Raw genomic sequence first — 27128 nt, 5'->3', positions numbered from 1 at the left:
GACCAAATGAAATGTATTTTTTATGTATTTTATTCGGCCATTAAATGGGAAGAAAAACACATTAGACATTGAGGAAGATCTCTTAAGATCAAACACAAATCAAATAATTTGTATTAATAATAGTGCATCAGATCTCAAGATTTGCATAATTAAATATTAAAGATGAATGCTCCTAATGCAACAACTTCTTAGATACATATATTTTATGGATAGAAATGAACAAATCCACCCAATCATTCTTACTGATTTACAATTTCAAGTGAGTCAAACGAAAAAACAATAAACAGACTTTCAGTGCATGTTTCACATCAAAGCATATACAGACATTACAATAAGCAAGGCTTTATGTATAACAATCATAACACTGAAACTAATTTCACATTCTGCAGAAAAGAAAAAATCAAATCATTGCTTAGCTACTGCAGCCAAACTCCTGTTATTTTCTCCAGGGAACACACTGACTGTGGATGATTACTTCATATTACCCCTGTTCAAAAATCAGAGCTACCCCTTCAATAACGTTTTTTTAGTAATAGTTCCCTTTCAGCCACAAGTGCCTCATTGGCCTCCTCACTAGTTTTTTTCTTCTAGCATACATAACATTCATATCAGATCTCAAATCTGTTAATTAGTCGGAAGACAAATATGTTTTACTGCAAAGACTTGGTTTTCTGTTGCTGGCTGTTATTTGATGGCAGAAGGGTCCCAGTGTTAGTGTTTTTATCATGAATGCTAACAGCCTCTTCTTGCGTAATTCTGCATCCCTGCCTCCTCACAAAGTACGCCCAGCAGTGAGATGACACGTACTGATGTAAACATTTTGGAAAAGGCAGGCTGTTATGTGTGAAATGGCCTTTGCTTCCACCGTCTGTTATCACTTCTTAAAACATGTTTGTCTCCTAGCTTCAGCCGGCGTGTAGTTCAGTGACTTGCTCCAGCACATTTTCATATTCCATTCACGTCTAAAGATCAAAGTCAGGGTACACTTTTTCAATTTGATTGCCCTCCCTTATCACACTTAAATTAATGTAGAATGTGTTATGTTCAGCAGCTCTTTGTGTTTGTTCTTACATGATCACATTGGGCTAATGTGATCCTTTCTAACATTGAATACATTAGCATAATTAGTGCCAGTAGAAATAATCTGGTTTGCCACTCAGTAGCATCTTGCATTTTACAGTCTCATGTAAAGCTTCTTCCAAACAATTACGTGAATGTTTAAAAATGAATCTCAATTTTCTTCTTTTCAGGGATAAAAGTCAAACAACATAACTAATATGGGCTGTGCTTTTCTCTCTTATTAGACTATAACACACATTGTACGTGATAGGCTAAGGGGAGGGACCTCTCTAAGTGGTTGACCAATCACAACAGAGCCGGTAAGCTAACCAATCAGAGCAGACTGGGCTCTGGTGTCCGACAGAGGGTGAAAAGAGGTGCTGCAGCACAGGCAGTATGACAAAAATAAAGAGCTTTTTGAACATTAAAGCATGTAAACATGTCACAGTGCAGGCACAAAATACAAATATAAAACCTGAAAAATAGCATAATAGGGCCCCTTTAACCTGTTTGTTTAATTCATTTAATAGATTCTGCAGTCACAATGTATCATTCATTAGTGGGCATACATATGAATGTCAAACTAGAGATGCATATAACTTTTTTTTGCTTTTACAAATACGATTATTATGTTTAATTTAGTGAGGTAAGACTTGCATAATGTTAGATGCCATGCATCCTCAGCACACAGAGAGCAGCTCTTCATGTTTTCTTCATCGTGGTGTCAGAGTAGAGTCCGTCGTCCTTGGTTACCAGTGAGCTTTCCTCTCTTTGGCAACCAACTCCAGGAAATGGGAATGACTTGCGTAGAGCGGGAAGGACGAGTCAACATCAACCCACTGGACTTCTCCTGCGTCATCACCAGCTTGCAGCGGCAGCTCGCTCACACTGTTGCCTACGGTAACAACAAAGATGTCATCATGGCTCTAAAAAAAACCTGTTTGTTGCCACCAGAGAAAATATCTCAAGAATTTTTTTTGGATAATTAAGACGAAGAAACTAAAGGCAAAAACATTCAAATTCCACATTTACGTGTCTTTTTATTACTCTTGGTCCATTTGCGTCAATAGATTTTTCCTAGATAACCTCCATGGGTATTTAAAAAAATGGAGTAATACTAATTCCCTATGTTAACAAGAACCTGGCTTTATCCAATGTCTGTATTTAACTTAGGGAACGTTAAGTATGCAATTAGTAGTCGTAAGATAATCCATCATTTGCCTTTTTAAACAAAATATTATATGCAATTTAAAAAACAAATGTTTCGTAATATTTATACCTGAGTCATCATGGAAGTTAACAGCAACGGTCTCAAGCCAAGCATTGTCAGTGTTTCTAGGATCATCTACATAGCCTTTATAAACCTGTAGACAAAAAATAAACTGTTGACTAAAAGGTGGCAGAAAACAATAATAGAGAGAGAGAGTGGAAGGCTTTTCCTGACCTGAAACCCTGGTGATTTGAAGAGTTTGGAGATGCGATCACTGATTTTTGCTTTCTCTGCTGGTGTGATGACCAATGAATTCAAAGCTTCTTCTGAGAACTCTCTCTGCAGCGTGATGGAGACCTGCTCCCCGGCGTCTACCATCCCCTACAAAACAAACATACAAATACACAGCCAAGTCACAAGACAGTGACAACGTATACACCCTAAACCACTCAACACCATCAATGTCTTGGCTTTTAACTTTTTGGAAGAGGGAGAAATATAAAGCCACTAACCCCAGGAACGGCCCACTCCCCGCAGTCTTTCCTCTTGATGGACACAAACTGCAGGACAGGTCGCTTTGACACTGAGTGAAGTGTCTTTTCTCCTTTGGCATCTACTTTCCATCTTACAAACAAAAAATGAGGATTTTATCGTAAAATATGAAAGAAAGTGCTTTGTTTCCTGGCAAATGAGCAACTCTTTTTTTTGTATAAGACGACAGAAAACGGTTCTAGTGATATCGTGTTTGTGAAGAACCTTAAATTGCTTGGCTGTTCGTAGTGAGGTATTTAATGAATTTTCACAATTTGAATAATTATTTATGTTACTAAATTGAGTACTGAGCTGTGTTATAAGTATCAGGGTAATATCAATATGCAAAGTAAAGACAAAGTTACCTTGTGACAATGGGATCTGCAGCATGATTGGGTCCCCATCGTCCCAGCAATCCTCTGCCTGTCACCCCTGTGCGTCCACGGGGATTTCTACAAGAATACAATTAGATAATTCATTTATAAGCAAATACAAAAATATTTTACAAACACAAAAACCTCTTTAGTAACGAGAGCACACAGCATTGTTGTAGGCCGTACAATTAAAAACATTCCTTTTAGAAATCGAGCTCATCCATACGTCTATCCATTACTATAAAAGCTGTAAGGGACTGAGAGGCAGAGTAGTGGGAAGCAGCTACATTCCCAATAGGTGGCTCCTCCCGCTTCCAATTAACAGTATTGGGAGCAGGTGTGGAGACCTCACACCTGGTGCTAATCACTCCCTCAAGGGAGACAAAGTACCCAGAGTTGCTCAGTTGTGTGTGGCACATGGAGGGAGCAGGAGACTCCCAGCGTGAGGAAACATTTTGTAAGCTGGTAAGTCGGTTAGCGGCCCGGCTATGTTAGCCTGTGTATAGTTAAAGGTAGTGATGGCGAGATGAAGCCTTATGAAGCTTTGACGATTTCCAGCCAATTGGTTCGCAAAAGGGTTCATCTCATGAGGCTTCATCATGGGCTTCATTTGAACACAAACCCCCCTGTTGGTCAAAGTGTGTAAAACAGGCAGATTGGACATCTCAACAGTGTGCTCTATCTCATACCGAGTTCCCAATGAGTAAAGCCTTAGAATAACTCTAAACAACGAACATTAAATCATATTTTCATGTCAACAATATTGTATTTATTACAGTTTGATGATTGTGATTGAAAAGCCTAAGGAGGCTGGTAAACATTGCAAAGAGGGATTTGTGTTCCTTAATAATATTCATAAACTTAACCATGTTGTAGCCTGAGAAAGGCTAAACCATATCAAAGAATACATTAACTATATTATCTCATTTAGCTGTAGCTTTTATAAACAACAAAAAATACGTATTGTTCAGTCGTTGAACCAGGGACCCTGCGGTCACGAGTCAACTGCTTTCCAGCTGAGCTACAGCACACACGCTGAATCTCACTGAAAACACTGTAAGATATGTATTTATTGATGTTTTTATTCCTACATTTATTTATGCTTGTATCTGGTTATACTTATGACATGTTCCGACCTCTATAAGTGAGGGTCTGAGTTCTCTTGATTCCATCGTGTCACCGGGCCCGGAACAGGAAGGGTAATATGGTTCTTATTATACATCCATGGGTATTATGAGCGTTGTGGTTCAACGGTTCAACCGATCTGAATCGCTTCCTGAAGCAGTCACGTGGTATCGACAGGCAGCGAGGCTTCGTTTGTCATCGGTGACGTCACTGGCCCAAAACGATACAAGCCTCGAAACATGCTTCACAAAAAGCTTCGGGGATTACTCGACACACGCTCCGAAGCCTCGGCGCAATACGTAACATCACTAGTGAAAGGTATTTTTGAGTTTAACAGCAATAAAGCCTCTTTTTTGGACTTGAACACTGCCTCTGTCGTGATTGCTGCACTACAACTTTTCTCTTTATCTGCCCAGTCCTGTTACACTGGTGGAGAATGCGGGCATAAGGACTCTAGTGGTGGTGTTGCAGTCATTTGTTTTCAAGATGGAGGATGTACTAAGGGAGTTGGTGCGTATTTCTACTGAGCAGCAGACTCTGCAACGGCAGATGATACAGGAGCAGCAGAAACAGAATGCGCTTCTCCATGTGGAGGTCCAAAAATGCCTAACAGCAGCCTCTCCTACCCAGAGGGAAGCAACCGTACAGCCTAACCCAGGTCGATTCATCCCCAAAATGACGGAGAGTGATGAGATAGAGGCCTACTTAACAGCCTTTGAGCGCACTGCTGAAAGAGAGGGCTGGCCAAGGGATTCCTGGGCTGATCTGGTTGGACCATTCCTCCTGGGCCCGGCACAGCAAGCTTACTTCGGCCTCCCTCCTGACCAAGCAAAGGATTACGTCGTCTTGAAGGAGGGAAATCCTGGCTTAGCAGCAAGAGCCCAGCGGTTCCATGACTGGAAATACAAGCCAGAGTTGTCAGCCAGGGACCAGATGTATGACCTAGGCCGGGTAACCAGAGCCAGGCTGACATGCAACCCCAAAAAGTTGAGTTTTAGAGAGGATAATGATGGACAAATATATTCGGTCTCTGCCCTATGAGACCAAGAAAATGGCAAGCCAGCAGAATCCAGCCAGTCTGGATGAGTTGGTTGACGTAGTGGAGAGCCACGTGGTCACAGCGGACCTGCTTAAGTCCACACGACCAGACACCGAGTGGGGCCGGAAAGCCAGTGGGGAAGCATCACGGACTAGACGGGCACGAGAACCGCGATGGGAACCCGAAGAGGTAAGGCGACGACAGTCCTACCTGCCAGAGGGCCAACCGCGTTGCTACCAGTGTGGGGAGATAGGCCACATTGCCCGGGATTGCCCAGGGAAGGATGAGCTAATGCCGACCGCCCACTCATCTGGTGCAAGGCCTTGCCACCTTCTTGACTCTTGCTGGGTACAGGAAAGCTCCCTGGCTCAAATGATACCAGTCAAGGTAAATGGAAAAGATGCAGAGGCGCTAGTGGACTCAGGAAGTGTGGTGTCCCTCATTCAACCCCACCTCCTCGACCATTTGCCATCTGAAGAGACTGTGGCCGTCTCCTGTGTCCATGGGGACACTAAATTATACCCCACTTGCCTCATCCACCTTACCACAGTTAAAGGCAGCTGTGAGCTGAAAGTGGGGGTGGTTCCTTCCCTACCAGTCCCAGTCTTGGTGGGGTGAGACTGCCCACTATACAAGCGCCTGCGGCACCAGAAGGAGGTGAGTCCCAAAAATCCCAGGCGTGCCAAAGGAAAGCGAGAGAAAGGACAAATTGCCACCCAGGGTACGTCTCCTCAGCAGTTCCCCAAAGTTGTGTGTGCTGTGCCGGAGGAGCAGAGAGGCAACCAATCTTCCAGTGCAGACGAGGCAAATGATAACCCTTTTGTTGCTTTCCCTGGAGACCTAAGCACAGGGAGGAGGAGGGTGAAGTCGCATTGATTCCAAGTTTGAAGGGCCAGTTCGGGACCGCCCAGATGGAAGACCCCAATCTGCTGCATGCACGCAGCAATGTTACGGAAATAGAGGGAAAACCTGTTCCAGGAGTAGGTGAGCTTACATGTCCTCATTTCCTAATCAAAAATAATCTGTTATACTATGCCAAAGAGGTTGAAGGTCAGCGAAGAGACTTGTTGGTTGTCCCAAAACAATATGTGTCCACAGTGTTGCATCTGGCTCACAGCCATGTCCTAGGGGCCCACCTAGGGGTTGAGAAGACAAGGCAGCGGATTGGGAGCCGGTTCCACTGGCCAGGGGTGGTAAGAGCTATAGAGGATTATTGTCGCACCTGTGTTGAATGTCAAAAGATGAGTCCCAAGCCACACTTTAAAAATCCCCTAATACCTCTACCGATAATCGATGTACCGTTTTCTCGCATTGCCATGGACTTAGTGGGACCGCTGGTGAAGTCTGCCAGGGGACATCAGTATATTCTTGTGATCCTTGACTATGCAACCAGGTACCCGGAGGCCATTCCCTTGAGGAACATGACAACGAGAGTGATTGCACGGGAGCTGCTTCACTATTCAGCCGAGTTGGGATTCCTAAAGAGATACTAACAGACCAAGGCACTCCCTTCATGTCCAAGATAATGAAGGATCTCTGCAGGCTATTCAAGGTAAAGCAGCTTCGTACATCTGTCTACCATCCTCAGACAGACGGATTGGTAGAACGCTTTAACAAGACATTGAAATCCATGTTAAAGAAGGTTGTTGACAAGGATGGTCGTAACTGGGACCAGCTTCTGCCCTATGTCCTGTTTTCAATCAGGGAAGTTCCACAGGCTTCAACCGGTTTCTCCCCCTTCGAGCTGCTGTATGGTCGACAGCCCAGAGGACTTCTCGACATCGCGAAGGAAGTTATCAGGCCCCCATCGGAGCCTGATTGAGCATGTAGAGACAATGCAGACGCATATGAAAGATGTTTGGCCCATGGTCAGAGAGCACATGGCTCAAGCCCAAGAAGCCCAGAGGAAAGTGTATAACAGAGGTGCCCAACCGCGTGAGTTCCTGCCCGGGGATAAAGTGCTTCTCCTGGTCCCCACCACAGAACACAGATTCCTGGCATCGTGGCAAGGTCCCTATGAAGTGGTAGAGAAGGTGGGACCAGTCAACTACAAGGTACGCCAACCTGGCCGTCGCAAACCATCCCAAATATACCATGTTAACCTGTTAAAGAAATGGTACGCCCGAGAGGCACTGCTGTGTTGTGGTTCCCCGGTTGTGTCCCCCTCTTCTCCCGACCAGGAGGTGGCCGAAGTTGAATACGGTCCAGGGCTGTCCAAAGCTCAGTTACAACAAACCAAGGAACTGGTTCAGCAGACTTTGGACGTGTTCTCACTACGACCTGGACGCACAACGATGGTGGAACATCAAATCCACACAGAGCCTGGCCAAAAGGTAAAGATGCGGCCCTACCGGGTGCCGGAGGCAAGACGGGCGGCCATTGAGCAAGAAGTGCAGAAAATGCTGGCTATGGGGGTGATTGAAGAATCTCACAGTGAGTGGACCAGCCCTGTCATTCTGGTTCCTAAGCCGACAAAACCAACAGGTTCTGTAATGATTTCAGAAAATTGAATGAAATCTCCAAGTTTGATGCGTATCCTATGCCCAGGATAGATGAGCTGATTGATCGGCTTGGGGAAGCCAGATATATCAGCACTCTGGACTTGACGAAAGGGTATTGGCAGGTCCCACTTGAAGCAGCCTCAAGAGAGAAGACGGCCTTTGCCACCCCCACAGGGCTGTACCAGTATACTGTGCTTCCCTTCGGGCTTCATGGAGCACCCGCCACGTTCCAGAGACTGATGGACAAGGTTCTGAGGCTACATTGTGAGTATGCAGCTGCCTATTTTGATGACGTTGTTATCCACGTCACTTCACTCTGGTAACTGATCATGCCCCACTGATCTGGATGGCAAATAAAAAAGACACAAATGCTAAAGTAGGAAGGTGGTTTGTCTCACTACAAGAGTTTAACTTCTCTATCATCCACAGAGCCGGAGCCAAGGATGGGAATGCAGATGCCCTGTCCCGTAGAGATGCCCTGTGGACCATGGTCACCTCTCCTCGGCCAAAACTGAAGGGGGGGGGGGGGGGGGGGTGTGTAAGGGACTGAGAGGCAGAGTAGTGGAAGGCAGCTACATTCCCAATAGGTGGCTCCACCCGCTTCCAATTAACAGTATTGGGAGCAGGTGTGGAGACCTCACACCTGGTGCTATCACTCCCTCAAGGGAGACAAAGCACCCAGAGTTGCTCAGTTGTGTGTGGCACATGGAGGGAGCAGGAGACTCCCAGCGTGAGGAAACATTTTGTAAGCTGGTAAGTCAGTTAGCGGCCCGGCTATGTTAGCCTTTGTATAGTTAAAGGTATTTTTGAGTTTAACAGCAATAAAGCCTCTTTTTTGGACTTGAACACTGCCTCTGTCGTGATTGCTGCACTACAACTTTTCTCTTTATCTGCCCAGTCCTGTTACAAAGCTTAATCGATGTCTTGACAATTAATGAAATGTCTAATGAAATGTGAAAGGACTCTGTGGAGCTATCCTTCATTACATTACATTACATTTAGCTGACGCTTTTATCCAAAGTGACTTACAATAAGTGCATTCGACCAAGAAGATACAAACTTGAAGAAAACAGAATCATATAAGTACATCAGGTTTCATAGAGACAAAACATTTTAAGTGCTACTCAACTGGCTTTAGATAAGCCCTAATAAGTCCTTTATTAGTATATAAGTTCTTTGTTAGTAATTGTATTGCTCGATGTGGAGTCGAAAGAGAGGAGTTTTCAGTCTGCGCCGGAAGATGTGTAAGCTTTCTGCTGTCTTGATGTCAATGGGGAGCTCATTCCACCATTTTGGAGCCAGGATAGCAAACAGAACAGACAGGACAGAAGGCGACACACCCGTTCTAAGCTGTGTCCCTCACTCCTCACATCCCAAGCTGCATCCCCAAAAAGTGTATTATGTTGTTACATCGTTTCAGATGCTATGTTTCAGTTGTGCTCTTGATAAGCCATTAAAACAGTAACGGCCCGTCCACACTACAGCTTCAAAAACGGTTTCCAACGCGTCTGCCCATTCACTTTGAATGGGGTGACGTCACTTTTCACCGAACTGCATTGTGGGAAGCAGAGCGGAGCGTTTCAGGCTGCAAAAGTTGAGCAATGTTCAACTTTTGAAGCTTCTGAAGCTTTCGGTGGAAGCGTCAGCCAATCAAATCATATGCCAGTACAAGCTCTAGCCAATCAAACCGCTGCTTGTGTGTCAGGGGCGGGAGATTCATGTGATTGGTTGTTGGTCGAGCTTCAGACACGCCCAGCTCCAAGCTTTTTTTGAAGCTGTAGTGTGGACGGGCCGTAAAACACGTTCAGTTTCCTTTTGCTTTTTGTGTCTCCTGTACACCAAACTGTACTTCCATCTGTGATGGAAAAATAAAGTAATCTAAAAGTAATCTGATTATGTTTTTAAGATGATTACTTTAGGACGATTACTTTCAGAGCCATGTATTCAGTAATCAGTAACTGATTACATTTACAAAGTAACCCTCCCAACCCTGGATATAAATGATATGACAAATAAACGTAGGTAACATTAAGCTTAGGTAACATTAAGCTGACTTTGGCTCTTTTCTGCTGTAACAATGTCAATTTCCCCTCCATGGGACTAATAAAGGTATTCTGATTCACAACTAATTATTTTACAGTGACTTTCTTTTAGATTCTACTCTCTACCCTTCAAGGCCTGGAAAGCACCATATACTGATGTGATTTTGACTTTTGACTTTGAAGTACCTGTTTTCGAGCTAAACCAATCCAACAAAACTATTTCTCTTGGTATAACTTACAGTGGCTTTTGCTTTTCCATTTTGTAGCTGCCCTCGAAGCTTGTCCTGTCCACAGCACCGTCCACAGTGTTGAATTTAGGAGAGAAAGAGCTGCAGAAACAAGGAAATGTCATAAAAACAGGCATGAATAACTCCAGCTGATCTTCGAAAACAAACAGTGTTTACAGTCAGAATGCCTCACAACTGCCAATTTATGTAACATTAATTGAAATGTGTTGCTCACCCAATCTCAGGATCGGCCCATACTGGCTTCTTTTCCACTAAAGGGTCGGTGTAGCTGAGGGGTTTATACTGCGGCCAGTTCTGACTCCAGCCCACCTTGTCATCAGGCACGAGGAAGCGGTTGATTTTGGACCCTGGATACTGGGGGCATCTGGACTTGACGTGGGGCGCTGATGAAGATGGCATTGTCTGGACACCAGTCGTGTAAATGTTACAGAAACTGGTACTTATTGGTCCCAATGTCTGACTAGCCCTGAAATTGTGAGAATACGAGCAAGAGATGGCAGGCCTGCAGGGGATGAAACATGAGACATAGAAATCCTTTTAGCAATAACCTCACTCTGACTTCCCTGAAGCAGCTTGATACCAGTACACACATGCACTTATTGTGCTCCTGGCAAACAATGGAAACCCTCAAGTGCTAAATCCTATCATGGCAACAGGGTGATATCCGGCAGTGTCCCAGTCAGTAGGGGCTTTGACTGTGAGCCGTGGGTCGCCGGTTCAAGTCCCCGACCAGACTTAAAATATGGAGTGTGGACTTCTACTTGGAGAGGTCCCAGTTCACCTCCTGCCCTGCCATGGTGCCCTTGAGCAAGGCACCGGACACCGCCCTCCCCCCCCCCACTCCCATTGCTCCCCGGGTGCTGTACAATAGCTGCCCACTGCTCCTCGCACTAGGATGGGTTAAAAGCAGAGAACACATTTCACTGTGTGTGCTGTGTGCTCTTCATGTGTGACCATTACAGAGGGTTTCATCCCTCCCAATTCTATTCTATAAAGATCTTCTTTTCAGCCAGGTAAAAGTTAAATTGAGATTATAATTATTTTTAGGCTGAGAGCTACTTTTATAGTTTGAATAACACATTTTTCCTAAGCATTGATGGTTTACAGTACATTGTGTTCCTTATTTTTTGACATAACATTTACTTAAGTTATATGAAATGGAAATACATCTTGTTTGTTAGCAACGTTGATATAAAGCACAGTTCATACTTCGATCATGTGACCTGGGATTGAGCAAGGACAGAAATAGGTACTGCAGCATACTCTTGATTACAGTGCTCTCTAAAATTCTAAAACTGTCCTGTAATGTCAAATTCGCACAGCTTCTAGTTGAGTCTTTACAACTAACGTTATTGTACATACCTAGCTCCTGGGGTGCAGACGGTGTACGGGAGTCCGAACAGAGTGAGTGCTAGACGAATCCGACCGATCCAGTCACGTCGCAGGAGGGAATGTATCATTCCTCGGAGAAAAGAAATCGATATTCTCAAATCAACTAGAGTACAACATGCATGAAGCACCAGTAACCAACCAGGAAGTGCACCACCCGACGCGGTGACGTCAGCAAAGAGGAGCGGCTACGGCAGTCGCACTCGTTTCCATGGTGATAAGTGTCAAGTATTTATTATCTAACAAATAAACAAGGGTACAAAATAAAATAGATGATTGAAATGTATGTGCACCTGATTTGTAAATAATTAATAAAAAAACGAATACATGTCTTTGTGAATGGGTTTAACATTTGTGTATTAGGTTGAAAGATAATAATATCGAAATGGTCACCAATTTTCGACAAATCTAAGCACTAAGATAACAATATGCAATACATTTACATATGTGTGTTATGATTGGAGAATCTCAATCATTTGGAAAAGATAATGTACAAACCTAGCCATTAATTAGACAACTACAATGATAACACCATATGTTCTTATATATTGGAATGAATATGTCTTGAACGAAAGGCTATAAAATAGATATATGTTCATGTACAGGCAACTATAACAATCGTATCCTGTGATATGCAGGGAATTCCTTGAAAATGCAAACAAAAAAGACTCTAAGATACTCTTCATGGATGGTCTATGAAGGTGGATTGACACAAAAGAACCGATACAATAAACATTCGATCATAAGTGTTTTATTCTTGTCACAACAGGCAGCATGCAACATATTTCGGCACGCCCACTCGTGGCTGCTGCTGCATGTTTATTTTGCAGACTGCGCTTGTTTCACTGTCACAAAGGAGCTACACGGGCGGAGCCTCAAGCTAATAGACGCTACTCCGCCCACACAAGTCAACCTCGCAACCATATCTAACGCACCTGTATTACCGTAGTTTGGCACGAGCATTTTACGCACGGTGCTAAGACCAAATCCGCGCTCGCGCACGAAATCCATTTACACTCCGGTAGTAGAGAGGGCCCTGATCGAGTCGCTTTGCTCCGTCAATCAAACAATCCTCCCGTTTAAAGGCCCCGGACAAACGTTAACACCGCGCAGAGCAGCAGCAGAGCCTCGGTGAAGCACAGTGACAGAGCCGGATAGGTTTGGAGAGGAAGAATGGCGGATTCAGGCAGCACCGTAGCGGCCCCAGCGGCCGCAGGCTCCAACAGCGCTGTCGGGGCGGCTGGCTCGGTGGCGCAGGACGGAGGAGCGGCTCCAGTTGTGGGAATCAAGGCCCCGTCCGAGTCCGTGAAGGGCCAGCTATTCGATGTGGGCCCCCGCTACACGAACCTGTCTTACATCGGGGAGGGGGCTTACGGGATGGTCTGGTGAGTTGTCTTTTCCATTGGGCCACCGTACAGTCTTAATAAAAAAAGTGCTAGCTAACCTAAGCTGTTTGTTAGCACATACTGTTAGCCAGCTAACCCCAGCGTCTACATTCAACAAGCGGCACCCAGTCACTGTGCAGCGTCGATGTTTGAGTGCGAAGCTGCTGCCCGACATTCAGACATTGTTGAAACTGATGTTGTGGTTAGCAGGTTAGCTGACTAGCTACAGGCGTGGCTATGAGCTTTACAGGAAACAAGATTGGGAGTGATTGCGCAGGACGTAGTTTGGTTTGCGCTGAGAAATGTTTTGCAGACTGCATTTGACCGCACGTTTGACATAGTTATCGCTATTGTCATCTCATCCATCCAGCACAGCCACATTAATCTGAAACCTGAAGCTTGCAGTAAATCTGCTGCAGAGGATGCGAGTGGGATTTGTCAATTGTAGCGAGGCCTCGTGTTTATCGTTGTATGTGATCTACAGCCTTGTGTGGACATGTTAAGCAACCCTTGTTGCACTTGACATCGGTGCCAAGTCACCGCAGTCGAGGCTGATCTGTGAACAGGATCAGATGTGACAGCAAATGCGTGTCAGTGGAGAGAGGATGGTCGAGTGAGAGCCAGGCCAACAACACACCCCGCGTAGATCACTGTCATTTTCACCAGTGTTATTTTCGTACTGTCATCCTGGGCATGTGGTTCCACTGATGCAGTATTTGTAAACATTGTCATCGTCACCCACTAGTTGGTACAGTGAACAAAAACTACTATAGCTTATCATAAACAACATGTACATATATTTTGTTACACATGTGATCTAACCATGTGTATATAAATTCCCTCTTGATTTTTACAACATTATTTTAGCCTTTAGTAGTGTGTGTGAACTTGCTCAGTTTATGCAGTGTGTGTTGTGCAATAAGAAAAGACACTTTAACCAAGAGAGAAGATGTGATGTAACTGTTGTTCCTGTTGAGGCTGAGTGTTTAAAACCTAGCTTGGAGGTTTCCCCCCCCACAAAGTGAATTCAAGAGTCCCAGAAATGCATCACTCACAGCTGTGCTCAGCCTCCATCTACTCTACACCTACACCACACTGCACCTACACTCAGAAATACACCTACAGCACTTCATTTCACATCAAAAAGACGTGTCATCTTGGCAATGGAGACCGTCTGCAACGCCCTTTTGGAGCTCGGCATTAGCCCAGTTTCTGATAACGTCATTGTGGAGTGTACAGTGTGTAACATGAGACTTGTTGTGTGCCTCTTTCCACATCCACCCTATCCAGCTCTGCTATGGACAGCGTGACAAGCTCGCGCGTAGCCATCAAGAAAATCAGCCCGTTTGAGCACCAGACGTACTGCCAGCGCACACTGAGGGAAATCAAGATCCTGCTGCGTTTCCACCATGAGAATATCATCGGCATCAACGACATTCTCAGGGCACGGGTACTCGACAACATGAGGGATGTGTATCCTTTCATGCTTTCATTCAGGAGAAAGGCTCTGCTCATGCATTTGTCACTTATTGTCCAAGCTTAAATCAAATCAAACTTCTAGGGTTGAACTAGTTTAAAATAAAGAAATCAAATGGTGTTCCATCATTAGCCTTTGACAGTTGACACAAGGGGTCCCTCAATTAAGTGAAAATAACATGGAGTATTGTGGCGTCGTGAAATAGCGTGGGATCATGGGAGTTGTCTCCTTCACCACTGTTGCAGCCAGCTTTTCCAGGTTAGGATTATTAGTGTTTTTACCGAGAACTGAATGATCTATATTGGTCGCCTCCTCTCCAAAACAAACCATTTTTACAATTGTGAATTGTTTTCTCGGTGAACACAGGAACAAGCTCAGATCAGCTTTTGTCCTCGTTCTCTGATTACTTAAGATCCACAAATCAATGACTTAAATGCTTCATCTTTTGTAGCTATATAGTTTAGAAGTATATCAAAATTTGACGACAAGTCAATGTCAAACGACCAGGCTGACGCATGCTTAAAGGGTCTAGATCGGCTTGCGACGGATCGTTTCATTCATTAAAATGTGCTACTTTAAGTCGGAAAATTGTTGGCAATATTTTTGATAATGTAAATATACCCAACTCAACCAATTTGTATTATCAGTTTTAGTCCTTCATGCAGAAGTGTACTATAACTTTTTATTAAATGTAATATCTAGTCATGATGCATTCAAGTACCTGTAAAACGAGAGTGTACACAGTGACCATTTGAAGAGTAATTATATTGCAGCAGTTTTGCTTTGTATATTTTAAGTGGGCAGGAGAATTAGGAAAAAAAATGTGGCTGCTCCATTGCCAAACAAAAAGTTATTTATCTGATTGCCATTGCTCCAGTTTAGGGTAGAGCTCCAAAATGGAACTTTAGTGGAACCTTTAACTGGAGAAAGACCAAACTGGCTGGACAAACTGGTATTATCAATATAAAATGATAATACAATTGTTTAAAGGGAATTGGTGTTAGTGATAATAATATTTAAATAGCAGTGTGTACATTGAGAATTGTTGGAACCACAGTTGATACAAAAGACGACAAAAAACAAACATGTTCTACGGTTAAAAATATAAAAAGGCTACTTACTTACTTCTGTTTTCTTAGGATTTGGCCATAAACCAAGGAATGGATATATTTGGATTGATAGTGATGCCAGAGTAAATATCTGGATAAGAAAATAAATAAATTGCACCACAAAAATTGCCCCTATTAGGCTAACCCTGACTACATGTAAGATATATATATATGTCTAGAAAACATTACATAAGCTGAAAGTCCAACCTACTGTTTGTTTTAACAGGGAAATATAAGTATGTGTCAGCAAATCTTGGTTTGATTTTATACATGTTGCTAAATAATTAAGGGCCCTTAAATCCCACTCAGAGCAGTCTTTATGTCTCTCGCGGTGTCCTTTAACCCTGTGGGTCGTTGATGTGCTCCTTGACGGCGCCTCCCAGCTACATCGTTCAGACTCTGATGGAGACGGACCTGTACAAGCTGCTGAAGACTCAGAGGCTGAGCAACGACCACGTCTGCTATTTCCTCTACCAGATCCTGCGAGGCCTCAAGTACATCCACTCTGCCAACGTGCTGCACCGTGACCTCAAGCCCTCCAACCTGCTCATCAACACCACCTGCGACCTCAAGGTACGCACACGCACAAATATCTTCTTTTTTTTGTTTATGTACACAAGTGATACAACTCAAAGCTAAGAGATAAGAACTGCACTTCCTCCAATGGCCTCTTCAGAATGACTACAAAAGAGTTCCCATGTGATAAACACACAACCAAAGACTGCGAAATTGCACTAATGGATTGTTTGAATCAGTTTTTATTGTTGCATTTGATCATAACTCCAATGACCACTCTGTTAACAAACTAGCATTATTTCAGTAGAACTGTAGCCCTACACATATGTATTTAAGTGGAAATTCTCCATTTGCATGTTGTATATTTAGTATAGGTGTTAAAAATCCCCCTTCTAAAGTTACCATGTGGTAACTGCTTCATTATACTTCATATTTTGAGACAAAAGCTCTAAAGAGGATATTTTCACACTCAGACTGTGCATTTGTCTTGTTTTCAGTCGGCTGGAATGATTTACACAAGCTTCATTGTGTTTATGTAAACATTGGTACCAGTCGCAAGTTGCAGGGCTCAACAAGATTGAAAGGGAATCTCAGGAATGTTGGATATGGGTGCTGGATTGACCCGAGCCCTTCCTTGCTTGCCATGGCCCTTCACCTACTAAATATGAAATGACTGCACTTGGATTGCAACGCTGTAAAAATATTCCCCTGAGGGCACACAGTATGCTCTTCTGATTCCCCTTTGAGCTTAAGTGTTTGTGTTTCTTATCTTTGCAGTCAAGTAGCCACATGTAAAATACTTCTGTATTCTGTAATAATGAGTATCTAAAACAATCTAAATTCATGCCATTTATTGTCCAGATAATGCATTTCATTTAACTTAATACAGCTGCAGCCTGTTTCATAAGTAAGAGACATGGCGCTGGCAACCTGCTATTGCACAACTTCAAAGTACACTAAAGTGCATTCTGGGAAATTAAGTAAAATGCTAATCAAAATGTATCGTACATACAAGTTACTAAAAGCCCTAAGGACTGATAACATCCTGCAAAAACGTCATATTAAGTGTTTCCTAATGTTGTTTCTGCAGTGGTTGTGTTTTTGAAGCCTAAAACAAGATGCTATCAGCACACTGATATGTCCGGGCGTTGTATAGCTTCAGGGTAACTATCGGCAACTAACCACAAATCCCTGGATCAGTTGATCGTGCAGAATAGAAGCAGCACATGCATACAGTCCTCTCCCAAAAAAACCTAATAAAAAAAAAACGTATTTATTAATACAGCTATAGAAAGGTAAATATATAGGAGAATTACAAAATGTATATTACTCCACTGTGCATTGTGTACAGCATTTCTGTACTGTTATGGTGCCTGCCCTCACATTTCCTGCAATTTTATTTGAGGCCAATGTATTAGAAATAAAAACATGTACAGCCTTTTTCATGTTTCTGCAAGTCTTGAATGTTGGTCACATCTTGGATACATGAAGTTGTTGACCTCTGACCCTTCTTGATATCCTCAGATCTGTGACTTTGGCCTGGCGAGGATAGCCGACCCGGAGCACGACCACACAGGTTTCCTGACCGAGTACGTGGCCACGCGTTGGTACAGGGCTCCAGAAATCATGCTCAACTCAAAGGTAGGTTTGTGTGAGCGTTACTGAATCTGTGTTGGACTGGGTTGCTCGTTTGGCGAGTTGTTCTCACCGTTTGTGTGTTTGTGTCTCAGGGCTACTCCAAGTCCATTGACATCTGGTCAGTGGGCTGCATCCTGGCTGAGATGTTGTCCAACAGGCCCATCTTCCCCGGGAAACACTACCTGGACCAGCTCAACCATATACTGGGTGAGTGTGTGTCATTGCTGCTAAAGACTCGCTGTACCAAATAGTTTCAGGCTTCTATCATAATGTTGACATCGAAATCCTAAAATGACGCAAGTATTTATTCTGTTTTAAGCCAGTATTTTTGCAAAGTTGAAAATAAAGATCTAATCTAATATTATTGGTATTATACTTTTTATTCCTGGTACTAATTAACTAATAACATTATATTATTTTTAGAATTATATTTAGTTATGTCTGCGTGTTTGTTTCCGACTCGTATGATCCAAACATTGCCATAAAATCACTTAAAAAATGTAAATGTTGTTCACCTAACTAAATATCTTTGGATATGTGTTGGGGTTCAGCCTTCGCAAACCAACAGCTGTGTTCAAACAATGGCTTGCTATCTTGCTTGCTAGATATGCACTGCCGAGTTATAGTCATACAAATAAATAAAAAAAACTAACTAATTTGTTCAGATGAATCCCTTCATTTAAATTGAGGATTTTGTTTAAGGAATATAAAATAAAGACGGTGATGATGTAATAAAACATAGATTCAAAGCTTCATTCAGAAATCTCAGTAGAAGCTGCAAGTGTAAGAAGAACATAAATGGGGGTGTGTTGCCATATTAAAATACGTCTCCCCCCCCCCCCCCCCACTCTGCAGGCGTCCTTGGATCCCCCACTCAAGATGATCTGAACTGCATCATCAACATGAAGGCCAGGAACTACCTGCAGTCCTTGCCTCCAAAACCCAGAATCCCCTGGGAGACTCTCTACAAGGCCGACTCCAAAGGTAACGCACCACCATTTGTTAACCCAGAATGTAGGGCAAGAAAAAAAGACTCGTTTAATCAAATGAAATAAAACCCTAGAGATTAACTGTTTGGAGGGGTCAGTGGGGCAAATACGCTTTTTCCATTAGTGGGCATTCAATAGGCTTTCTGTACAAGGTGTTTTTGTCTCCTTTATGTGGCACAAAAGAAAAGTCCCATTCTACATCCCATATATAATAATATATATAACAGGCTTTTAATGTGAGTGGTGTCTGTTATTTGATCTATTGCATGCCTCCTCATGTGGTTGTAAAATGTACACCTTCCAAGAAAAGGATGAGGAAAGGGGTAATTTATATTAGGGCTGCTCAATTCATCGTATTTTAATCGTGGTTACGATTTTGGCTTGCAACAATTACGAAAACAACGTAATCGAAATAAAACTATTATTATTTTTTTATTGGTTTTTCAGTTGAATTCTACTTAAAGTTCAGGGTAATTAAAAACATACTGTTCACATTTTTTTTCAATAAATGGATGTTTTCAAAGTAAATGGATAATTGTTTTTAATAATCGTGATATCAATTATTGACCCAAATAATTGAGATTATGATTTTTGCCATAGTCGAGCAGCCCTAAAATGTACACCTTCCAAGAAAAGGATGAGGTAACTTATATATACTGCAGCGCGAAATCCTTCTAACATTATTATATATTAAAGTTAATGCAACCTATTATGGGTATTTGCCTCTGAGACAGCACACTTACTTAACTTCTATATTCAAATGTGTATTTTCTATGAAATATCCAGCTTTATGAAAAATAAGTAAATCATTAAGAAAATATTTGTAATGTTTTTTTCTCTTTCATATCTTTAAGTTGTTTAAGTGTCAGTCCAGAAACGAAATGAAACGCACTGTAGGAAAATAAAGAAACCTCATTTACTAACTGAAGCTCTTGATGAATGTTAACGCAGCTCTGGACCTGCTGGGCCGCATGCTGACCTTTAACCCCGTGAAGCGCATCAGCGTGGAGGAGGCTCTGGCTCATCCCTACTTGGAGCAGTACTACGACCCCACAGATGAGGTACGCAGCAGAATCACCTGACGCACCATGCCAGTAGCATCTGAAAGGACACGGCGTTTTATTGGATCAATAGAGAAACTGTCGACAGAGAAAGGAGGTTCTGCACAGATCTTGGAGGCCGACGCCGGGCTCATTCATTCAAACCTGTTAGTCATTGTTTTCGACAATCAGCCAAGATTTGTTTTGTGAGCCTTTTTGTGCTTAGTGCTGGGAAGCCTCTTAGCTGTGTTGGGAATGCAATTAGTATCACGTTCGCTCCATGGTTCAGCCGCAGAGAGGTTAAAGAATGTAATCGCATCCGTCAGCACGGCTGGTTCCTAGCACCCTACTGGAGAAATCAGATCTTCACTGGTTTTTCCAGCTTGGCTGCTTTTCAGCGACGGCTTCCATTGAATTGGTCTTACTAAAGTGTTTAGTGTTTCTATTTTACTCCACAGTGTGGGCTACCCAAAGCCTCTCTACTTTCCCCACTTGCAGCCTTAGTCATAAAGCCTGACTTCACTTTTAGGAGTTGCTCTGATGTCCTTAGCACACAGAATGTGTATATAAAAGTGGCCATAAAACGATATATTAATTTACACAAAATAGAGCAATAAACCTGGAAAATAGCAGCTATTAGCCCCAAAGAGCAAACATGAGAAAATGGTCCAGTATGGTGGACTAAAGTAAAAATAAATGTTGACGCTAGGACTCTGAATTGAACGCCTGATATAATAAAATGCATGATTTTATGCAGATATGGCGGCGGAATAAAAAAAAAAGAAGGTTTAAATAGAAACATTTTAGACATTTCTGAAAGTCTGTATTTCTCTATACCGTTTTTATTTTTGTAGGAACTGAAGTTAAACCTCAAAGGGAAAAAAATCACACCCTTTCCAAAATCAATGCTGTATAAACACAGCCAAGATGATTGAAGATTTTAAATAGAAATGGTTCGTTGTAAGGCTCGAACAGTGTCAGCATATTGCTCAATTCCTAAATTGACCCACCAAGACTTTATTTTGAACTCTTGATTGTGAAGAAATGGCTCTCCCTCTTGAGGTGAAGGTTTTAACAATGTTTGTGTGTGTCTGTGTGTGTGTGTGTGTGTAGCCGGTGGCGGAGGAGCCTTTCACCTTCTCCATGGAGCTGGATGATCTGCCCAAGGAGAAGCTGAAGGAACTGATCTACGAGGAAACCGCTCAATTCCAGGCAACCTACCAGGGAACATGAGACACATGGGTACGTGAAGACGCCCGCTGACGTCACAACAAAACACGCACAGTCACAGCAACACAACTTTCTGCATTAGGTCGCAAAGTGAAGACTTTTATTGGAATATCCAGAGGCTACATGATGTCCGTTTGGCCATTTCCTTGATTGTCCATGTCTGATTCTGTTTTCTTTAAAGCTGTGACAAAACTTTATTGTGATTTGGGACCACTAGGTGTCAGTGGAGCGAATGCCATTCATCAATTCCTTCACACACCCAAACCTCCACTGTTCTCAGCATGTCTCTCGCAGAGTTCCCGTTAGAATATTTTCTCGCCGGTCAACATGTCCATTAAAGTTTAAATCTTCCGGACGAAATTAGAAAAGTGCCAGTCAAAGGTCTTCTTTGTTATTTATTGAGCTTTAAAAGAAATTGATGTGATTCGATATTAAACAAACTAATTATAGTAGATTAACTACATTATTCAAACGTGAACAGTAACTTACAATAACACGGGAATAACGGAGCGCGCTCTCCCTCTCCTGACAGCCCGTCAGTATCATGCAGCTGGCGGATCAGTAATGAGCGACCCGACAGTGAAACTAAACACGGTATTTGAGAGGTCATTAAAATGTGATATTACGTGTGATATTGTAACCTGAAGTGTTTTGTCCGCTCACCGCTGCATGTGGTTATGCAGAGCTGCGTGTCGACTCGTCAGCAGCAGCTGATCTCTCTCTCCCGTCAGATTAGACTTCACTCGCGTTTATGTCCATATCGATCAGATCCAGCTAGTTCTAGCTAATGATATGACTACCTGCTTATTAAAAGACAACTACACAATAAGTGTCGCTATGCAACCGGGTGAGGCCACAAAGTATAGCGCAGCATTATGCATTTGTTTACATGCCCACCGGAACCCCGAGGCATTACCAACAGATCAACGCACAATCAACCCATACAGGACATCTCTTTCTCCACATTAAGGCTGCGGCCCCACGAGGACGAAAACGGCTAAACGCATAGGATTAACGCAAACGCAATCGCAAACGGCTTCCGTCCACATGCAATAATTATCCGGATAGTGTCTGCCCACACGAGACCGCTCCGTTTAGCTCCAACCGCTGGAGAAGCTGCAGTACATATGCCGAGCCTGTACGTGGCGCTGTAACTTCCTCCACAAAAGCAGCGAAGAAGCATGGTTGTCATGGTTGCCCTTCTGTTTATTCTCCGCGGTGGGGGCCGAGGGAACCGGGCAGAGTTTTTCGCCAGTCAGCGTGTATTAAAGTTGAAATCTTCCGGACAAAATTATAAAAGTGCCGGTCAAAGGTCTTCTTTGTTATTTATTGAGCTTTAAAACAAATGAATAACGACTCTATATAATATAATGATAAAATACACGGAGCCTCTCTTTTTCCTCCCTCTCTTCGGACAGCGTCAGTGTCTGTCTCATGCAGCAGCTCATCCAGTAATCAGTGACCCGGCCGACTGTAAAAATAAACATATTTATAACTAGTTTAGGGAGTTTGAGAGGTAATTAAAATAGCTAAGGGTGATGATCTGACTTGAAGTGTGTGTTTTGCTGCAGCGGGAGGAGCTGCAGGTGAGCAGAGCTGCGTGTCTCCGTCCTGTCAGATTAGACTTCACTCGCGAGAGAAAGATAAATAATCTGAATTCAGGGTGCAGTTTACTTTGACGTGGGGGTGAGCAGCAGAGGTGGGGAGAGGCGGGGCTATTGCCTCATCATTATTGCTGTAGATGTTGCACAAACAACTGTAGCATGGTCAATAGCGTCCGGAGCACGATAGCAACTCTGCGATCCGCCATTGTTGTTGTTGTTGTTGGTGGCGAAACACTTCAGCAATGGCGCGGGGTAAGCGGAGGTGAGCAGAAGAGGTGGGGAGAGGCGGGGCTATTGCGCAATCACTATCAGTGATCTGAAAATGTCCGTATAGGGCGCACACACGGAGCTGTTTGACCCCCCAGAGAGTGGCGTATGCATTTCTATCCACCTTGGGACCCGTTATCGTTTCCTCAGTCGTTTAGTGCCATATTCGGTCGTCCTCGTGTGGCCGAACGGTCTATATGACACTAAACAGTAACGCAAACGACCAAATTCGTCCTCGTGGGGCCTTTACATAAGTGTTAGACATTAGAGTTGACTCTTCTTGTCAGTCACATAATTGGCGCAACTGATGCGGTATTTTTCTAAGTTTTCTAATTACCGGCTAACGGGAACTCTGGTCTCAGTTATTGTAACTTAAAAGTATGTAAGGAAGTGTGATTTGATGTGATTAAAGCTACAGACAGAGAATCAGCACTTTTGAAACACAGCTGGATGCTGGAATGATCCGTTTGTTATTTCAGCCAAACACTTCAGAGACATGCTTTGTGTATATCTGAGCCCTATAGTATACTGTTGAACAAGAGTATAATAGAGGACCTTTATAGCAAAGGTGAATTAAGGACACTCACTAGCCCTCATGACACTTGGACACAGAAACACATTTGTCTGCAGGTTTAGAAACGGTGATGGGGCCTAAGTGCACTTCTCTCTTCTTTCTGTCTCCTTTCCGTAGCCCTAAAGAGTGACAAAGCCACGCAGAGGCTTGGAACGAGAAGACTCCAAACGACATGCTAAAACAAAAAGAAAAAATGCATCTTCAAGAAACCAACAAAAAAAAAGAGAAAACGAGAAATGAACATTTAACTGCTTATCTTTCCATTTCTACTGCAAGAGAGCTAAGTTTAACTTTTGATTTCTGTGGTTGGGGGTGGTAGGGTCTGTGTACTCATACTGTTTCAGTTTTGTCCATGTTGGACTCTTCCCCCTCTCACCTCACGTTTATTTCCCTGTTAAACCCCCCTCCTCATCCCCTCCCATCATCAGTAACCCCCCCCCCCCCTCTCTCTCTTGCTCCCTGATGCTGATCTGTCGCTCCCTCATATAAACTACTGTGTTAACCGACTCCATAACTCTCTTGTCTTGCTCCATGTAAATTACAAGCTGGAAAAAATCGAGGGCTAAAGGAACGGGGATGCTAATCGGGTGTTTGTGTATATATACCAAAATATAAAAAGCTTATTTTCTTTTCTTTTTTTAAGCGTGCTTGTGGCAGTTTTTGTGTGTACATTGTTGTTTTTGAGTGTTTTCGGATCAGTCGTATCTGTACGTGTTGGGGTTTATATTTGCAAGTCTTCTTTTTTTTTAACACTTGATTTCTGAGACAAACATTCAATGTTATTTCTGGCATGTTGGCAGGTTTATATCGATTTATTTGTCGTCGCTTTTCTTTTCTTAAAAAAACAACGACTGTATGATGTTCATATGGATGCATGCATTCCTCAAATCAACCAAAGTGGCAGAGATATGCAGGAAACTTGGCCGGGGAGCAACTAAGGATTACCTCTCGTAGTTTTGAATCAACACATTTTCTGACATACTACTCAACTCCCCCTTCAGAGGGTTCTATTCAGGAGACGCCACATGATTGGAACCAATAGGAATCAAACGGTATAATCGCTTATTCATTCAGATAACAGTCGTACCTACGCCCCATTTTCCAGAGAGTCATGGTACTCTTAATAAACCCTTTTGTTCCCCTAATGATCATGAACTACCTGACTTAAGTGACTAAGTTTTATAGTGGAAGACGTTCCTTCCAAAATGGCAGAAATACTGCCAGAACACTGATGTCAGACACTGTTATAGTACATTTCCCCTTCATTAAATACAATAACCATCACATATCTGATCAGTATTACATATTTCATTTTAGTTAAAAATGAATAGCAAATGAGTGGTTAACTACTTATTATAACATCAGTCTGATCTCCTGTACAGTGCTCTGGAAGATGGGGCCTGGTTGCCAGACATCAGCCTCTCCATCCCACGGTGCTGTACGGAGTCCGTCCCGTCACAGTCTAGCTGGCAGCGAAGGCCCGAGTATAAACAAACCCATGTAAGCGGTCGAGAGAAGTAGAAGTGCACTTTCCAACGAGCATGTTCAGATTATGGCTCATTGATGTGAGTTGAATGTAAATGGCCTGAGTTTCTGGAGTCTGTCATCGGATGAGAACTTTGACAAGAACGAGACTCCTAAAAGAAACTGTACATGTTGCTGACAAATGCCGCGTTGAAGCCATTAAGGATGTCTGGTAAAGATTCCCATGTTTCCCACGGTTCCAATACGACCTGACGTCACTAACAACAATCAGACCCAGGATTGTCAGAGCGTCGACAGCCATCATCCCTTCATGGTTGTACGGTATAAAAAAACCCCCTCTGCCCATTTTGTTTTACGCTCGCTCCCCTTTTCGCGTGTGTGTGTGTTTTCCTGCTTCCTGTTCTTCTTCAATGTGGGTGATGTAACGCTGCGTCGTTTCTCAGATGGCTTCTTTGCTTGTGTATTCTGTCTGTGTTTATGGTTCCTGTCAGCGGCTGCTCCCTCCTCTCTTTGCTCTGGATGTGACTGTACTTAATGGCTGCTTGGTGGAGCCGTCACCAGCTCGGTCTGCACTAATTTTCTGCCTGTTGCACTGGGACCAGTAGAGAAGCCCCCCCCCCCCCCTCCTTTCCTCCCCTAAAAAAAATGGACCAACACATGCACTGGATCCTCTTTTATTCTTTCTTTCTCGGGGGAGGTCTGTGATGCTCGCCGGCCTCGCTCTTTGCAGCTAAAATCATTGATTTTTCCTTTTTGGGCTGTTTTTTTCTCAGAAGCCAAGGCCAGCACTTTGGGATGGGTGTGAGGCTTCCTGGTGCATGTGGTGATTTGTATCTGTTCAACCTTCTGACTCGCCACGCTTTACTCAAAGGGCTGCCTCCCCTCCTCCCTTGTCTGTCTGCTTCTCCACAGTGTGGCACTTGGTGGTTTATCACTGACTTTGCTGCCACCAAGTCATCGCCCCTGGATCATACATGCAGGGAACTCGCATAACTCAATCAGCACGCCTGCACTTTGTCTTTCCAGCCACGCTCACTTTGTCCTCTCCGGGTGTTTTTTGTCTCTCCTTGTTCAGCTTTAAGTTTCGCCGTGTGTGTGTGTGTTAAAACTCATGGACCGTCTGCAGTAATTTATGTCTGTGTACAGGTGTTTGTGTATCTGCTCATGAGTAACATAAAGCCAAGACTCTTTCTATCGTGTGTGTGTGTGTGTGTGTGTGTGTGTGTGTGTGTGTGTGTGTGTCTCCATGCAGTTGCCTGTGCTTTTTACATCTGAGATTTGCTATGCGTGTCATATGTATATTTGGTCACCAGTCAACCAGGCCCTGCTTTGCTTCTTTTTTTCTTTTCTTTTTTTAATCTCCAACCGACCTGCCGCCAGACCAAACATCTCACTGGGTAACCATGGGAAGGAAAACAAAGAGGACCACGTTTTTCCAATCCTCCGGACACACACTCACACACACTTCCTCTCTCTTTCTGAGGAGTGCATCTGTGTGTTTGTGAAAAGTTGCACTTAAACGCACCATATACATTCACGCAGCATCGGCGAGTCTGAAGGCCTGTCCGTCACGAGGCCTGTTTCCAGATATTGTTGTTTTTAAATGGCTGTTCTTATTATTGCTATTGTTATATTGGTGAGTTGTTGTGTTTTCTTTCTTTTATTTTCATACATAAAAGGGAGTTAAAGTTGTTTTTGTTTTTTTAATAATTAGAATGTTTTTCTTTTTCTTTAATTCTCTTATGGGCGTGATTATTATTGGCAGTGTTTTCAATCTTTCTGAAACCTTTGTTTTCTTTGATTTCCCCTCCAAGATCTTATAAGGAATTATTTTAAAAGAAGATATACGTAGATTGTCGAAGAGATATGAGTTATCGAGGGTTATAGTCTGTATATGCTATGGGTATTATGAATTAAAGTTAAACGATTAACAAAAACTGAATTATATACATATAATTAAATAAAATGTCCTGATACTGTTGCGACTGTTTGAATTCTTTTTTTTTTTTTCTTGTCCTGTGGTCTCTTATTATTTTACCTTAATTTAACTCGTGGTCGCTTTGACTATAGCTAGATCTAATCATCAGACACTCATATATATATATATAGGTGCGAAAAGCCTCTCTGATGTCATCAAAAGGACCACGTAATGTGTCAAATAACACAATTCTGCAGCAAATAGAAACAACAAGTAGGGAAGCACAACAACTGAGGTTAAAAATATATTCCATAGCTTTGACCTAACTGACATCACTAATGATAAAGAGGGCCTATTATACAAAAAATCAACGGTTAG

The 27128-nt window shown here is 43.0% G+C and overlaps 2 protein-coding genes across 2 annotated transcripts; one reads left to right on the top strand and one right to left on the bottom strand.

Moving 5' to 3' along the window:
* Positions 1 to 39: 39 nt before the first annotated feature.
* nudt9 (nudix (nucleoside diphosphate linked moiety X)-type motif 9) lies at positions 40 to 11686 on the bottom strand. The gene is made up of 8 exons (XM_034090111.2): positions 11492 to 11686; positions 10344 to 10631; positions 10121 to 10210; positions 3166 to 3252; positions 2782 to 2893; positions 2504 to 2650; positions 2339 to 2423; positions 40 to 1954 (listed from the first exon to the last, which is right to left on the bottom strand). Exons 1-8 carry the CDS (start codon positions 11587 to 11589, stop codon positions 1809 to 1811), a joined length of 1053 nt encoding a protein of 350 aa, XP_033946002.2. The 5' UTR covers positions 11590 to 11686; the 3' UTR covers positions 40 to 1808.
* A 719-nt stretch (positions 11687 to 12405) lies between these two features.
* Positions 12406 to 26813, top strand: mapk3 (mitogen-activated protein kinase 3). Its single transcript, XM_034089520.2, has 9 exons — positions 12406 to 12903; positions 14194 to 14376; positions 15873 to 16062; positions 17530 to 17646; positions 17736 to 17850; positions 18499 to 18627; positions 19584 to 19693; positions 20786 to 20914; positions 23465 to 26813. Exons 1-8 carry the CDS (start codon positions 12692 to 12694, stop codon positions 20903 to 20905), a joined length of 1176 nt encoding a protein of 391 aa, XP_033945411.1. The 5' UTR covers positions 12406 to 12691; the 3' UTR covers positions 20906 to 20914; positions 23465 to 26813.
* The last annotated feature ends 315 nt before the right edge of the window (positions 26814 to 27128 follow it).

Source organism: Pseudochaenichthys georgianus, chromosome 8, assembly GCF_902827115.2.
Source record: "Pseudochaenichthys georgianus chromosome 8, fPseGeo1.2, whole genome shotgun sequence".
Lineage (NCBI taxonomy): Eukaryota > Metazoa > Chordata > Actinopteri > Perciformes > Channichthyidae > Pseudochaenichthys > Pseudochaenichthys georgianus.
The sequence above is the reverse complement of the archived record's forward strand: the minus strand, read 5'-3'. Positions and strand labels throughout refer to the sequence as shown.